This window comes from Eumetopias jubatus, unplaced genomic scaffold, assembly GCF_037043125.1.
Source record: "Eumetopias jubatus isolate StellerSeaLion01/CBP00866 unplaced genomic scaffold, mEumJub1_p1.0 scaffold_9, whole genome shotgun sequence".
Lineage (NCBI taxonomy): Eukaryota > Metazoa > Chordata > Mammalia > Carnivora > Otariidae > Eumetopias > Eumetopias jubatus.
Window position 1 is genome coordinate 73,047,877 of NW_028274815.1, and position 16,068 is coordinate 73,063,944.

At 58.1% G+C, this 16,068-nt stretch overlaps 1 protein-coding gene across 1 annotated transcript in view; it reads right to left on the reverse strand.

Moving 5' to 3' along the window:
• Window positions 1-2,387: 2,387 nt before the first annotated feature.
• Window positions 2,388-16,068, reverse strand: part of TTC7A (tetratricopeptide repeat domain 7A) — a 114,395-nt gene continuing 100,714 nt past the window's right edge. Inside the window, exons 19-20 of the mRNA XM_028103929.2 lie at window positions 14,434-14,636; window positions 2,388-2,628 (exon numbers count right to left, since the gene is read on the reverse strand). Of these exons, the coding sequence (XP_027959730.1) occupies window positions 2,407-2,628; window positions 14,434-14,636 (425 nt within the window). The 3' untranslated portion in view covers window positions 2,388-2,406. The remainder of the gene's footprint in view (window positions 2,629-14,433; window positions 14,637-16,068) is intronic.

Sequence of the window (16,068 nt, forward strand, 5' to 3'; positions counted from 1 at the left end):
AGGAAACAGCTTCTATGTACACTTTCAGTCATCCTTCAAACTTGTGATGCCTGTTCATATGATATGGATACGAGGCGGCTGATCAGGATGCAGGTGGCGGGCATCCTCACCACGCAGCTCCCCCCGCTGCCTCCTTCCGCCCACCTCTGGGCTTCAGCACCTGCCTAACCCTCTCTGCTCCACCCCCTCCCCCACTCCCACCAGTCTGTTCCTGGGCCCCTTCCTCCTTCCCACCCCTCCCCACTTGTGGACCCTGCCCCAGTGACTTCTCAGGCCTCTCTTCCTGCACCGCTCCCTCCTCACTAGGCGCTCAAGGCCTGTTCTGGGGTACCTGCTGGAGGAAATGAACACGCCGTATTCCTTCCAAGGGTCTCTTTATTCAAGACCTTTATTTCAAACTGCCCACAACTTGGCCCAACCCTCTGAGGCTTCCTCCGGAGGAATGCTGCCAGCCGAAATGCACTCGGTGCCTGTGCTCTTCCCAGTAACTGACTACCAATCTTTGGGCACCCCGAGGCAAATCAACGGCATTTGCTTTTCTCGTTTAGTTTTTCTCTAACAGAATTTCAGAATAAAAATAGATCTTTATCAGCTATCTATATTTATACACACACACATCGAGGCAGAGATCCTTCCGCCAAGCGGTGAAGGATCTGGTGTCTTCTGCAGTGTCCCTTGCGATGTGGGAAGGCCAGGAGGGGGGCAGGCCCTCTCTGGGAGGCACCCGGGGGGCGCACAGTGCTGAGCCAGTGTGGCCGAGGAGGGTGGGTCTCCAACAGCCCCTTCTCCCTGAGGAGCAGACTGGGCAATGACGAGCCAGGGCAGCCCTCACCCGGTCTCTCCGCACACCTTAAGAGGAGAGAGACGTACCAGATGGAGCTTTAAAACTAAAACCCAAAGTGCAGATAAAAAAGGAATTCCCTGATAAGGCCCCCCACCAGGGGGTGGGGGTGGAATAACTTCTTGGGGAGAATTCCAAGAGCATCATGCAGCAGGGCTAGGGGAACCATCAGGGAAGATACCCACCCACCAGCCCCAGGTCCCCTGCTGACAGGGATCTGCTCTGTCCCCTCCACTGGTCTCCAACCACAGTCCCCACTGGGCCTCAGGCAAGGCGGGGGGGGGGGGGGACCAAATGGCCTGTAGTGGAAATGGGCTGTGGGTGGTGAGAAGTACTGGGGTCAGTCCCAGAGACTGCCCATCTGCATATTATTAGCCCCAGAGGGTCCTGCATTGTACCCATTGCCCAGAAACATAAGGCCTGAAGGAGTATGTTGATGCAAGGTGTGAGGTTGATGCACGGTCCTGCTGCCATGTTTGTATCCTAGGGTCTACAGCCTCGGGCCTAAGGAGGCCGCTTGGGCTGGTGCATAGTTCCATAAAGATGAGTATGGCAGAAATGAGAGGGGAGTTGGGCTGGTGCTCACTGCCCCTGGCCAGGCACCAGAGGCCCCAAAGGCACTTGGCAGCGGAGAGGAAGAGCAGTGGGGCCCAACTGGTCTCATGGGCAAAGAGGGGCATCCTCCAATAGCTCAAACCTGGGAGAGGGACCCAGAGATCCTATCCTTTCCCACCTGCCAGCAGAATCTTCAAGCCCTGACTGCCCGGGGCAAGCCCTGAGAGTTATCCAAAACCCTGTCCTGACAATGGAGCTGAGACCAGGGCCCTGGAGCTTCCCGGGCACAGAGCCACAGGTAGAGGTGAAGTTCAGCTGTGAGGCTTCCCCCATCCGTGCTCTCAGGGAACAAGTCTGGTCACCAAGACTCTAAGTCACTTGGGGTTCAAGCAGACCAGCTCCCGAGGCACTGAGTTAGGAACTGGGAAAAACCCTCTTGACCTAGTCAGAGAGCAGTTTGTGGGGTTCATCTTTGGTGTTGGAGAACAGGGAGCTGAAGTTCGAGGCTAACACCAGTGCAAAGTCACTGGGAAATCCAGGATCGGGGATGTGGAGGGTGGCAGGCACAACATGGGAACGTCTAGACAGTGGGGGGGGTGGTACCTAGGAGACACAGACCCTCATTGCACATTGAGATGATGCATGGACACTCTGGGGGAGATGCTCCCACGCTGGTGTGGCTTCCTAGCTACTTCCTTACTCAGAAGCGCCACCAGGGCTGTCTGAATCCCAAGGAGCAAGGGATTTGCTTTCGATGCAAATCTGGTCCACCCAGCTCCAGATGAGCAGTTCCCAGACCCAGCGGGCCCTGGAGGGAAAGCAGGGCTGGAGTGGGGGAGGCGAGGAGAACTAGGGCTGCAGCCTGCAGAAGTGTTCCCTAGAGATGTATTTCCCTGAGGCCCCACACCTCCCTGCTGCCTGCCTGTGTCCGTGGCCCGCCCCGCCCCACCGCCCCCCCCCCCCCGGCCCCCTAGGGCGGCTCCCTCCCACCCCACCCCTGCAGTGCGAGGTCACAGCTCTCTGGGGATGATGGAGAAGGGCAGCACCGGGCTGCTGGCCTCCAGCTCGAGGGCAGTGAGGAAGCAGTCGACGGCAGCCTCGCTCTGGCCCTGGGCCTGCAGCACCTCGCCCAGGCCCTGCCAGGCCTCGTGGCAGGTGCTCTGCCTCTCCACGGCGTCCCGCAGCACCTTCTGGGCCAGACTCTTGTGGCCCAGGCGACTCAGCATCAGACCCTGGGGAACAAGCACAGGGTGAGGTTAGTGAGGGCGTCCTGGGGCAGGAGCATCCTGGCCATCTGGGTGAAAGGGCTCAGACTGGTGGCCTTGGGAACCGCCAAGTGACCATTCCTGTTACTCATGCAAATCCTGCCCAGCCCTGCCCTAGCCCCGCTTCTAGCCCAGCCTGCCGGGCAGCCTCCCGGGCCCAGATCACCCACCACGGGAGCTCTGTCCCTCCCGGCCCCGAGGCCCCGAGGATGGGCTTTCAAGTCAGCAGACCTGGCTTTGTGCCTCCCCATTACAGCTGGGGATCCTGGCAAGTCTCCCTGGCCTTCCGTTTCCTCAGCTCTGAGTGGGAAAGACTGCAGGACCCGCCGCTGGGGCTGTCAAGTTGGCGGGAGTCAGTACATGGAAAGCACTTGAACAGTGTCTGGCCCGTGTGAGCTCCTAGTCAGTGGGTCTGTTACCCTGAGGCCTTGCTGCTGCACCGTGGAGTTACCCGTTCCCCCCCCCCCCCCCGCCCTCCCCCAGGCATGTGGAGGAATGAGCGCCCTGGCTTCAGGCTCTACAACCTGAAGGCAGAACCTTAAGCTTATGGGTGGGCGGGGGCAGCTCCTTGGCCTGCATCAAGCAGTGGTCTTCCTGGGGACATCTGGGTCCTGGGACCTCCTGCCCATCCCAGGCTGGCCTGGCCCGTGAGGGTCACAGGAGGGCGGGTGCTGGGTAGAAGGACGCACTCTGGTGAAATGGGTCAGGGGTGGCTAGGAAGCTTGGTGTTGCTGTTTGCCTCCAGCAGCCCTGCTGGCAGAGACAGGAAGTGACAGGAATCGTCTCGAAAGTTTGGGAAGTGAAACTGGGACAATGTCCCTTCTATGTCCTCTTCCACTCATACTGGGAAGGGTGCAGGGAGGTGGGAGGACAGGGTGGTGAGTAGGGGGGGTACCAGGACCCCCCTTTGGCCTCCAGTCCCAGAAAGGCTGCTTTGCTCCATCCCACTGATCTGCTTTCCAGCCCTCAAATGATGCACGGGATGGCAGCATGGGGTGGGGGGGGGCCCTCCTCTCATTCACAGATCTGAGGTAAAGCCTAACACCAGCTTCCTGGACAGGCGGGGGCTGGGGTGGGGGAGAGGAGCTGCCTTCTATGTGCCTGGAGCCCCCTCTCGGGTGCCCGCCCACTGATGGCCATGTACATTTTTAGCTGGAACATTTTCCTCCTCACCACGCTCCTCAGAGTTAGGGCCTCTGTTGCCATGGAGACCCACTGGGGAAGATGCACATGCCCGATTTCATAAAGTCCTCAGGGAGCTAGGCAAGAGTGAGAGGTGGTGCTCAGGAAGCCCGAGGCAAAGCCTCTCCCTCTCCGGAGGTGCTGACCAGTGGTCCTGTGGCTGGGGAGGGGGGCAGGAAAGGAAGGGGGGGCTGGATTCATAGTGCCTCTTCAACCCAGGGCACCACACAGATGGGGTGGAGGACAGGGGAGCTGTGGTGGGGCCGCCCGGGACCAGAGGGCAGTGCCCGGGCTGGCCACCAGGGCCCCGGGCCAAGCTGTGCTGCCTGCATGGCCTGGGAGCTGGACCCTGAGCAGCTCCCGATGGAACAGGGCCCACAGGGAGGAGGGAAGGCAGGCGAGACGACAGGCCGCCAGACATCAAAATTAAGCACCAAAAATGGAAGGTTTGCACCCTGTGAGTGCTGCCCACGAAGGAGCAAGAGAGGACAGATGGGGAAGGCCAGTGGGGCCTCCCAGCCAGGGGGCGGGGCCGCAGTGGGGTTTCCACACTCAGTTTTCGAGATCAAGCTTCCACAGGAGATCTTGCTTGAAAAGAGGGCTCTCCCGCTAAAAAGGAGTTCGAAAACCCCTGCTCTCCAGCAGTGTGTGGGTGTTTGGGAAGGGGCCAGATATATCCGCAGGCGGAATAGGGTGCGTGCGTGTGTGCGTGTGTGTGTGCATGTGTGTGTGTGTGTCTCGAGCTCTGCTGGTTTTACTCTCAGGAAGGTTTGCAGCAGGCTCCTCCGCATGTTTCATGTAGAGAAAAAAGCCAGGGCACTCCACAGCCAGAAGACCTAGGCTGGGCTGGATTCCCAGCTTTACCACTGACAAGTGCAGCGACCATGGGCCAGTGGCCCATTTTCTCTGAGCTGTGGTTTCCTCATCTGTAAACCAGGGAACAGAATGGTACTTCCTGGTAGGCAATTGTGAAGAGTCTGCAAGGATGAATTTGAAATCATGTAGGCAGGGCGCACGGTGGGTAGACAGCAAAGGGTTAGGATGAGCAGAGGGTCCTGTCGGAGTGAGGAGTAGGGGGTGATTTCTCTACAGGGCAAGGCTCTCTGTGGGCGAAGACTGGGGACTGGGGTGGGGTTGGATCACGTCCCCCATACCCTGGGGTGCTGACCTCAGAGCCTGAAAGGAGACACCAGGCTGGGGTCAGGCTGGGGCCCCGAGGCCCAGGGCCTGTAATAGGATCTGCTGCCACCTGCCTGAGACACCAGTCTGTTCGTGTTTGGTAGCAACTCGGAGCTGTTTGCTGCCTGACAACTGGGCAGGGCCTGCCTCAGGAAGACGTGAGGTCTCACCTGCTCTGCCCCCTGCCTGGTGCTGTGCCAAGGGCCTGCCATCACCACCCCCCCGGCACCCCCACCTCAGCCGCCCAGAGAATAGGTCTCCAGGGAGATGGTGGGAACACTGTTCTATCCAAATGTCCCCGATGACTCTTCCCCACTCTGGCCAGGGGGCACCCTGAGCCAAGAGAAACCAGACCTGCTGGTGGGTGACTCAGCCTCAGACCCTCACCTGGGAGATGCCATAGCCAGGTGGCCACCCGCAGCTGTTGGAAAGCAATGTGTGAGTTGCTTATGGCCGTTGAGCAATGCACTTCTGAGAGGGGGCCAAGGTTACGACCACTCAGGGAGGGCAGGGCTATGGGGGGAAGGCCCCAGAAATTCCCAACTTCATCCATTCCTCCTTCCCTCCCTTCCTGGATCTGGCCTCATCTCAACTACCCAGGACCCTGCTCCTCCAGGAAGCCTCCGAGGATAGCACCTCCTGGCCATGCCATCACCTTGAGGTTGTGCTTCATTACTGGTGGGCTCTGGCGTGCGGCCCATCCTAGGCTGAGAGGGACAGGGTCCGTGGCTCCTGTCTGCTAGGTTACTCCCCACAGGACAGCAGCACAACAGAGCTCAGGTGGGAGGGTCCTGGGTTCTGACCCAGGTGCACCAGAGGCACTTAAGGTGTGCATGCTTACCGATCTGCTTAGGGCCACAGGACAGGCAGCCTGAGGGGCCCTCTGAGGGGGACCCTCCCTGTTGGAAGACAAGGTTCTCTGTGGGGGTACAAAGGCTGCAGCCTGGGATGGGGATGAAGGAGAAGAAAGGTCCCTCCACCCCTTCCTTTTTCAGAATTGCTACTGCACACCATCTTACCTCATTAATTCATGGCCTGACGCTGTCCCCCAGGGGGAGGGGCAGCAGAAAGGTCCGGGCTGTATATGTCTTTTTCTTCTTCTGGGGAGGGGGGAGGCCTGCCCTGGGAAGCAGCCCCTAGCACTAGGCCAGTGGCAGGCCAGGCTGAGAGCTCCCTCCCAGTCCCTACCCTCAAGTATTTATAGAAGTTATTTTGGGAATTTTCTTTCTGAGCTCAAGGCACATTCCTGGGATTCTGTAACAGCCTTTCCAGCTGGGAAGCAGGGAATCAGCTGGAGGCTGCTGGAGCCTCCTGGTCCCAAGAGCCCTCTGCCTGGGGACCCTGGGGCTGCAGGGAGGAGCCTGGGGTGGGGCCACCTCTGAGGTTGCTCCCTTCACCCACCCGGAGGCTGACACACCCTGCGGGGGAGGCCCACATTCCAGCCCGAGCTCAGGAGCTCAGGCCTTCTCGGGATGCCAGGTTCTCCCAGGTGTTAGCCTCAACCTGTCCAACCAGACTGGGAATGAGGTGTCTCTCCAGGTTGAGAACAGAGCCCACAGATCACCACATCCCTCCTGGAGCTGGGGCAGCTCCAAGGCCCCAGACCGGTCCTACCTCTCTTTTGGGAGAAGGGGCACAAATCCTTCTAGACCCCACCCAACACCCGGTCGACAAGCTCTCCTAGGCTTTCGTAGGAAGAGGCCCCTGCTGAGGGGGCTGACAGACTCACTTGGAGCCCAACAAGGTGGGGGCTTCTGGGGCAGCAGAGGTGGCCGTGCTCATGTGGCAGAACCCATTCCTCCCTTCGTGCTCCTGCCTACCCCTGCACCCCTCAGGTGAGAGGTTGAACGCCAGCGGGTCTCTCGGCTGTGGTGGGAGTTGTGTGTCTTCAGAGGGCCATGGACAGACTCAAAGGTAAACACTGGCTTGAGGAGAAAGCACGTCACCTCCTGGGGGGCTCTGCCTTTTCTCCTCCCACATTCTGGGCTGGTTTCAGGTTCTGGGCCTCTGGAGGCTCTGCCCACGCTCGAGCACAGCTAGGCCGTCAGGGCCAGGTCAGGAGCCTGGACTTTGGGTGCTCCAAGTGAACACCTGTGATGGGCAGTGAGAGTGGGCGCCATCGCAGAAGCTCCCCTCTCTGGGCAGGCGGCAGAGCTGAGGGGAGGGGGCTGCTGGCCTCCTGGACGAGGGGAAGGCTGGACCCTGCTGCACCCGCCAGACATGGGGAGTCTTTCAGACCATTGATTTTGGAGCTAAATTAAGCCAACAGTGATGGGGGAAACAAAGGCAGAAGAAAAATTATGAAATTTCCTTACCACCTACAGCCCATTGACAAGTCCTTGAAACAGGGACAGTCCTCTAGGGACTCAACTGCCTCGATGCTGACACTTTGCTAAGGGCAAAAGGCAATCCTAGTAAGACCCCTTCCCTCCAGGATGCTGTAAGCCTACTTTAACGTATAAAAATTCCTTTGGAAACTTCCTTTCCCTCTAAACCCCCAAGACACACGTTGGCAATCACCCCCCCAAGCATAAGGCCCACCGATATACATCTGAAGGGTCTCATGACTCAGGTTTTATTAGATGGTAATAAATGACCTTTTCCCAACAACTGCTAGCCCCTCAAGGTCCTGGAAACCTTGCTTCCAAAATTCCTTAGAGACTTACACTATCCCAAACCCCCTCCCAACTTGAAAGTAAGTAATGCACCACTCCTCATGACCCCAGTGCAGCTCCTTCTGCCCACGGGTCCTGTCCCCTGTGCTTTAATAAAAGCACCTTTTTGCACCAAAGACATCTCAAGAGTTCTTTCTTGGCCATCGGCTTCAAACCCTAATGTTTTTCCTACATCAACAGTGCTTAACTATCGTTCCGATCAGAGTCTATGACAGGGGGCTTCCCTTCCACTTCCTCATCAGGGTTGCTGAGGACTTCAGGAGCCCACACTTAAGCCCAAGGCTTCCGCAAAGTGCTGAGCCAGAGCCAAGGGAACCCACCCTCACCTTCTCAAAGGTCTCTGAGCCTGGGCTGAGGGCGCGCAGTGTGGGCTGGGGGCTATGCCGGCCCAAGAATGAGGTGGGTAGGCAGGGGCGCGAACCCAGGTGAGGCCCCTGCTGGGGGACGTGCCCCACACAGTGAGCCTCCAGAACTCCCTTCTCCCTCCGGCTTCACTCCACTTTCCCACCGGGGAATGCGGTCCTCAGGCAGGACTGGGGTTGGGACGAGGGAGAGAACTCATGATAAAACCACAGCACGAAGATGCCAAATGGCCAACAAGACTGTTCCTACTGAACTTTCCTGCCAAACAGAGCAATGTTCCTAGTCTACCGGAGCTGGTGGGGCAGGCGCAGATTCTGTGGACAGGGGCTGTGTGTGTGTGGGTGTTTGTGTGTGTGTAAAGGACTCAGGGTCCCCGCATGGACAGCACAACACAGCGCGAGGCTTCTGGGCCTTCCCCGTTCCTTCAGGCTGCCTGCACCCTCTAAGCCACCTGCCATAGCTCAGGAAGTCAACAAGGAGGGAGAAGCCTAGAGCAGGTGGGGTGTCCCAGACCCCGAAGCATCAGGCCCCAGGAACCACAAACCCTGCAGTTGTGTGTGCTTGCTGGCCTCATCCTGCATCAGGGAACCTTCAGAGGGCCGGGCCCTGGGTTTCACTCTTCAGCTGCTCAGGACACCTTTCCTCCTTCAAGTCAGGAAGCAGAGGCTGAAGCAGCCTGGCCCGATAGAGGCCAGAGTGGAAGGCTGAGCAGGGCCTCCCCAGAACCTGGCCCTTCCTGCTCCTGCTCCCCAGCAGCCTCGGGGCCCCAGCAGGCCCTGTCCACTGAAGAGACCAGCCGCGAAATGGCTCTCGCCCTTACCTCAGACTCCGGCCCCTACTGAGCAGGCTTCTCCGGCTCTCACCTAAGTCAGCGTGGCCTTGCACTGTGGATACTCTTGTCCCAGCCACAGGGCACTTGGGGCTGGTGTCCTGCACATCTCTGCCTTGGCCAGAGTCGCCCGATGGGCTCAGTGAGGACCGAGAGGCTCCACTACAGTGACTCTCTGGGGCTTGGCTCCGGGCCTCTACTTCCCTCTGCAAACCAACAGCGTCCGAATCTGACCTGGGAGCCGTGTTTCAGCATGGAAAAGGCAAAAGTAACCGCAACTACTGGGCCATTAACTTACAGAATTAGTTAACCTAATTCTAACAGGAGACCTAGGTGTTCGGCACGGTGATTACCGTTTGCCAGACGAGGACACTGAGGTGCCAAGAGGTTGAGGAACTCGGTCATGGTGGAGCAGTGAGTACAGGCAAAGTGGGGCTCAAGTCCAGGTCAGTGAGACTCAGAGGCTGTGCTCCCACCTCCAGACACAAGCTGGCTCTGATACTGGGGCTTAAAAACCATCCCGGCCAACCAGCCCCAGGCACAACCTACAGGCAGCTCTGAGGCCCCCGGTCCCTGCCCAGCACCCCCTTCCTCAATACCCTGCTGGCAGCCCAAGGAAACCTGGACCAATGACCCCTGCCCCACGGCAGCGAGGTGGGACATCCTGGCCAAAGGTGGAGCTCAGGCTTCGGCCATCTGCCGACAAGTCTTCCACATGAATGGTGACAAAAACGCCAGATGTGCTGATTTATCTTTTCAAAGTGCTTAGGTCATCTGAGCACTAAAATCATCCCCCGGAGGTCACAAGGGCCTAAATTATTATCCCCATTAGACAGAAGCGAAAACGGAGCCAGTGAGGGGAAGTAATCTCCCAGAGCCCCCAGAACGCGGGGGTTGGTAGGGCTGGCTCAGGTGTGTCATCTCTCCAGTCCAGTCCTGCCCTCCAGGATTGGGGACGGGGGTGGCGGGAGCTCTGTGCAACCAGACTTCACCTGTTTGGCCTTAGAAAGCAGAGCCCTGGTCCTGGCTGACTCAGGCCCTACCTTAGGGAGAGGCAGGGATGGTGGTGGGCCGCTTCTGGGACATGGGGGATGCTGTGGCAAGCCCCAGCCTGGGGAAAGAGGGACCAGAGGTTCTGGGGCCAAATGGGGCTGGCCACACGCTATGGCCATGCCCCTGATCCCCCAAACCCACTTGAAGAACGAGACAGCAAGCTCCACACTAGGAGCGAGAGGGAGTGAGTGCAGGGGACTAATTCACTGCCACACTCTCATCAGGGCAGCAGATGACAGAAGCGCTGTCTTCCTATCTTTCCAGGAGCATCTGCACAAAGAAGAGGCTGGGCCATGAAGCCAGGACTGCTTCGGGAATTACATCACAGGAGCCAAAGTTCATTTAGGGCAGTTTCCCTCTGTGGCTGGGGGGCCCGGGGAGCAAAGGGTTCTGGGGAGACGGGGCAAAAGCCTGGAACTCTGTCCCAAGAAGAAAGCATGACCACGGGCAGGGGCCAGTGAGGAGCCGGAAGGCCTGGCCAGAGAGGTGCCAGGCAACCCCAGAGCCTGTGGCTGGGCGAGCGGGGTGGGGTGCCGCCCACAAATGCAGGGGGCAGGGAGGCAGCGTGCCTGTCCACTCGCAGCCGAGGCCCTCGGGCGGTGTCCTGCAGGGAGACAGGCTGCATCAACGCATCCGCACTCCTGGCTCTGCCAAGGGGTGGCAGGAAGAATGGTCGGTCTGTGGCCAGGGCTAGTGACCCTCCCACCATTAAAGTGAGGTGACCTCACAGTCTTCTTGGGAGGGCTCTCGGTGACTTGACCATTCCATTAGTCGCTCCGGGCTTCCTTGCCTTGCCCAGGCATCCCTGTTCCCTCGGAGATGCAGAGAGCCTCCCGGGAGGCGGCAGGGCAGAGACAGGCTCAGAGAGAGAAAGGGTGCAGACTGCCTCGGATTCCTCTCCACCAAGCCCATGGAGCCTTCTCTGAGGCACAGTGTCACCTGGGGGCCAACTCCTCTGCTGATCTTGGGAAGATCTGCCTCCTTTCTCCTGCTTCCTCAGGTCAGGCAAGGAAAGTTCAGGTTTCCCCTTCTTAACGAGATGCTTTTGCCCATAAATTCAGGGCTGAACACCCACGCTGAGTGAGTAGGCTCTCTGGCTACCTGGAAGGGAGGCCAAGAAAGAGCTGGTAAAGACTGTTGGGACCTGCTCCTGCTGGACCTGCTCCTGAGATTTTGCTGGGAATTTCCATCTGCAGAGAGCATGGCTTTTTCTTTCTGCCTCTGGCAGCCTCCTGAAGCGAGCTGGCCATCCATGAGCCCTGCGGAGGAGGCAGCCCACAGGGCCAGGGCCCGATGGCGCAGACTCCTCTGGGGCGCTGGTGGAGCACGGCTAAGCCGCTGTCTCCGTCCCGCCTGCTGGGTGGGAAAGCCTGAGCTGAGCCCAGGATGGAGCCTGAACCATGGAAACACCTCCCGTCCCCGGCAGGGCACGGGTGGCAGCAGGATGGGGAGAGTGGAGAACCCGCTTCTGGGCCAAAGTTCATTTTCTTAGAAACGCCTGAACCCTGCCTCCTAAAAGCAGTAGCCTAACACTCCCGGAGGCTTTCTCTGGCCTGTCCCCACATCTCCTGTCCCATGCGCATGGCCTCAGGGAGAGGCCGTGAGGCCAGCCTCCCCGTGTTTGATGATCCTGCCCTCAGGACTGTAAGGCTGAAGCCGGCACCCACACAGCTCACTGAGGGATCCAGAGCTCTTCCAGCCCAGGCTGTGGGTGGCTGTGCCCTCCGGGGAGGGGCGCCTCTCCTCTCCTTGCACCGATCGGAGGCTGATGTCCTCATAGAACCATGGTGGTATGGCAAGGCCAGGATGTCCTCCTTGGGAACCTGCCTTGGCAACGACTGCACTGGGTGGGGGAGGCGGATACCAGTTCCCCTCCATGTTCCTTTCTCTGGATAATTCTCTGAGGATGCACCAACCTCCAGAGTTCACAAAGGCTGAGACGATGGATGTGTCTCTCCCATTCTCTACTATTTTTACAATGAAACCCTTACATAAAGGCCAGGTTGACTTCCACTGCCAGGCAGTGGCTCCCCTCATGTTGTACCATGGTGAAAAAGATCCCAAGGTCACACCTGTGCTCAGTGAGAAAAAAGTGCTGTGATTGATTAGCAATGTCTGTCCTGGGTGAGGGACTGGAGAGTAGGGGTGTACATGCAGTTTTGCCTTCTCTGACATTGCACGGCAGACCTCTGGAAGCACTTTCACATGCATCACCTCCTGTGATTAGCACTGGTCTAGGAACGACAAAGATTATTATTCATCTGCCGAAGGAGACATCAGGAACGTGGAAGTTACGTGTGTCTTCTCCTAAATCACCCTAGTGAATGAGAGCCAGAGCCAGGATGAGATCCCAGGTGTCCTGAGCCTGAAGCCGGCCTAGGGATGACTACTTACATCAGGGAATGCTGGAGATCAACATGCCAAAGTGTTCCCGTGTCTTTGGGGAAAGAGTGCTTCGTGAATCTTCTCCAGGCTTGAAATCTGCCATTCTTCATGCATATGTGTAGGCTGCTGGCAGAACAGAGCCTGTGGAAAGCGAACGGGCTGCCCACGCCACAGCCAACTGCCCCTCTGCTTGCCTGTAACTTTAACAGTGGGCAGGCCTGGCTCTGACTCGCTCTCGTTTCATCACCTCAGCCGGGCACCCCGGGAAGTGAAAAGAGGCCATTTCAGAAACATCTGGAGAGAGCCACTCTGGGCTGCTATTCGGTTACCATGGAAAAACCTGCCTTTGGAACTGGCTTCAGGAAAATAGCTACCAACAATAATGAGCATAAGTGAAAAATGGTACACTGTTACTGGACTTCATCGGGTTTTAGGGACTGAGACGGTGGGCTACGATCCGCGAGCACAGGGGAAGACAGACATCGCTGCCTGGCCGTAGGCCTAACGACACAGCCCACATCCTCCCTCCCACCACCCTCATCAGGTTTCTGGATGTGACCTCCAGGGAGGCAGCATTTATCACAGGAGCTAATGTCTGAATTGCGGGAGGAAGGAGGATGTGCTTGCAAAAAAAACAAACATTTGCTGAGCAGACTGCAAGGCAACACACAGCCATGTGGAGGGGAACGTGGGCCAGGGTGTGACATCACCGCGTGGGCTGTCTTCAGCTGCTGCGGAATATTCACATGGGCCCAAGGTAGAAATCCTTTAAGAAATCAGGCAGCAGGAATAGTAGCTGAGCGGGGAGGCTCTAATCTGTTTTCAGGGGCTCTTGGGGTTGGGAAGGAGCTTATGAAGATGACCTGGCCCAGCTCCTCCCCCAAGCGGGGTTTCCATTCTCTTGCCGCTGTCCTCACCAGACAACTCCCGAGTTTGTACTCGTCCTATTCTGAGGGCTGTAATGTTCCTGACACTGAGCGGAAATGGAACTCCCCGCGGCCCCTCCTTGGGAAGGAATCAGACCCCTTTTGGCAATGATAACCCTGCAGCCATTTGGAATCATTCTGCCCCCTCAGTGCTCTGCATGTGGCCGATGTTGGTGACGTCCTCATGGGTGCTCCCCTCAGGGAGAGCTCATGGCGGGGGGCGGGGGCGTCTGAGGTGGGACCTGCACCCTGACAGGGGAAGAAGACCGTGGCGCTAATGGGGTGCTCCTAAATTAATACTTCAAAAATCACTGTGTCGACGCGGGCCTGTACACTTTCAGAGCATTATGTTTATCCTGATAAGCTGCTCTCTGAAAGTAGCGAAGGGAGAAATAAATAGATAAAAGTAGCTAAGGAAGGAAGGGAAAAATGGTTATCTCGCCAGTCTACTATACCAGCTGTCAGAGCAGGTATTCAATAATGGTTCCTGCACCAAAGAATCCCCATTGCACAGATAAGTCAAACCGAGGTTCAGAGAAGGGGGCCGACTTGCTCATGATCACCAAGAAAGAGAGTGGCAAGGCCGAGCCAAGAACACCAGCATCCCGCTCCCAGCCTCCAGACCTTCCCACAGAAAGTCACCAAGCTCTGGGCACCCAAGTCCTGAGTGCCACATCCCAGGACTGGGGCTGCTGGGTCCTCTTACCCACCCCCACCAGGGGCCATTTTCCATGTGTGCTCAAGTCAGGCCTGACATGACCGCCCAGCCCATGACATCTCCTGAATGCCACCAAAGAGGCACGGAGCTCCTCCAAAGTGGGAGAGGTAGCCCAGTGATCATGGAGGGCCCGGGGAATCCCAGAAAGCAGAGCATTTTGCGTAGAGTGTCCAGGGCAAGGATCCGATGAGGAACCCCTTTGGGGTTCCACTACTTTACAGAAGCTTAGAGCAAAAGGGAAATCACAAAGAATATCAACCCGTCCTAGATTTTTTCATCAGCTCAGGCAGGCTCTGATTGAAGGGGAATGGCCTGCCTCGACAAGCCAGTTGTCTCTCCCAGCAGAGCAGGGAGGAGGCCACCTCCCCCCCACCCCGACCAGACACCAGGGCACACGCAGTGGAGGGGGTGGGAGGGGAGGAGGGCCCCGAGGCCTTTTTCGGGGGCCAGGGGCTGACTCACCAGGCTGTGCATGATGCGCACCCCGTCGGGGTTCACCGTGAGCGCCTCCTTGTACAGCTGCTTGGCCTCCTCCGAACTGCCCTTCATCTCGGCTAGCCGGCCCCGCATGTGGAGTACCGAGTGCGAGGTGGGGAAGAGACCCGCCGCCTCCTGGATGCAGAAACCTGCTTCCTTGAGGTGTCGCTGCTCCATGAACAGCTCAGCTGCGAAACCAGAAGGACAGTGGGAGGTGATAGTGGTAGGAAAAGTCAGAGGCAGAGGCCCCCTCCCCGCATCCGACCATCAGCCCCCAGAGTTGGAGGGTCTCAGGTGATGGGAACCACCCCTGGAGTCATGGCATGGGCCCTGCTGGCTCCGGGCTGTGGGGGCAATAGCGGGTAACGGTTTCCGAGTGCCCGCTATGTGTCAGGCACCGTGCTACCCGCTCCGCACAGACCGTGTCCACTGACATTCCCGAGAGCCAGCACACCAGGCACTTTTATTACCCCGCTTCAGGGAGGGTGTCAGTGGGCACAGAGACATTAGGGAAGTTGCCTAAGGCCACAGGGAGATTCAGTTGTAGGCCCGGGGTTGGCATCGGGGTGACTTCCAAGCCCGGCAGTGGGGGCACAGGTGGTATCTGTAAAGGTCAGGTGGCTTTCTGCAGTGTCTCTCCACCTGACGACCGCGAGGCTGGGAGTGGGGGATGGAGGCTGATCAGGATGAGGCAGGCGTGTGCTTCCAAACAGCCTACACTCCTGGAGATGGACAGTGCGCCAAGGCCTGCTTCTGCCAAATGTCTTCTCTCATTTACTCCTCCCAGCAGGTGCTCTCAGGGCTCTGCACTAACAAACCAAGCTGGGGGGAGAGGGGGAACCTCACTCCAGTCCCTCCATAGAAAGAGGCAAGGCAGCGCTGGACTCCCAGTGCAGCTCCAGCCTCCCTCTGAAGCCCAGGGCTTTCTGCCACGCCGAGAGAATAAGGGATGCCCATGCCTCTCACCAACAAACTGGGAAGACCTGTCCCACAACCAGTTTGCCTTCTTCCCCCAGATCAGTGGAAAATGGGGCCATCTCTGATCCCAGGCCAGCCCACATAAGGGCACATCTCAGATCCACACTGCACAGGTACACGCCCACAGCAGGCACTTTTTAGAAACAGGCTGGCTGGGCTGGCAGCTCGGCCTCATGGCCCACTCAGCCTTCCTCTGGTGGCAGCCTTGGGGCTCGGCTGCCCCTCCCAGGGCTGGTGCCCGTGCACAGATGGGAGCACAGAAGGGCACGCAGAGCCTGGCTTGTGATTCTGCCAAGAGCTGTTCCCAGCAATGGCCAAGGGCTGAGGTCACACTAATTCAGGTTAGGTCTAGGGCGGGGTGGGTAACAGACATCCCAAAAGAAGCTCCCAGAAAGAGGTGGAGAAGCCGGACCCAGGCACCACGTCTTCCTGTTCGGACAAGCAGCAGGAAGGAAGCCTAAGGCCTTGACTACAGCACACGGCACTTGGGGCAGTCAGCATGAATGTTGCCTAAGGTTCATTGTGTAATCAAGTAGCTTGCCACATCCTACAATACTACAGAGGCCTTTTTGCGCAAGGGAACTCTTTTTCTCTAGTGGAGATGAGAATTTGGAAGAATTAAGTAAACACAGAGGAGCCAGG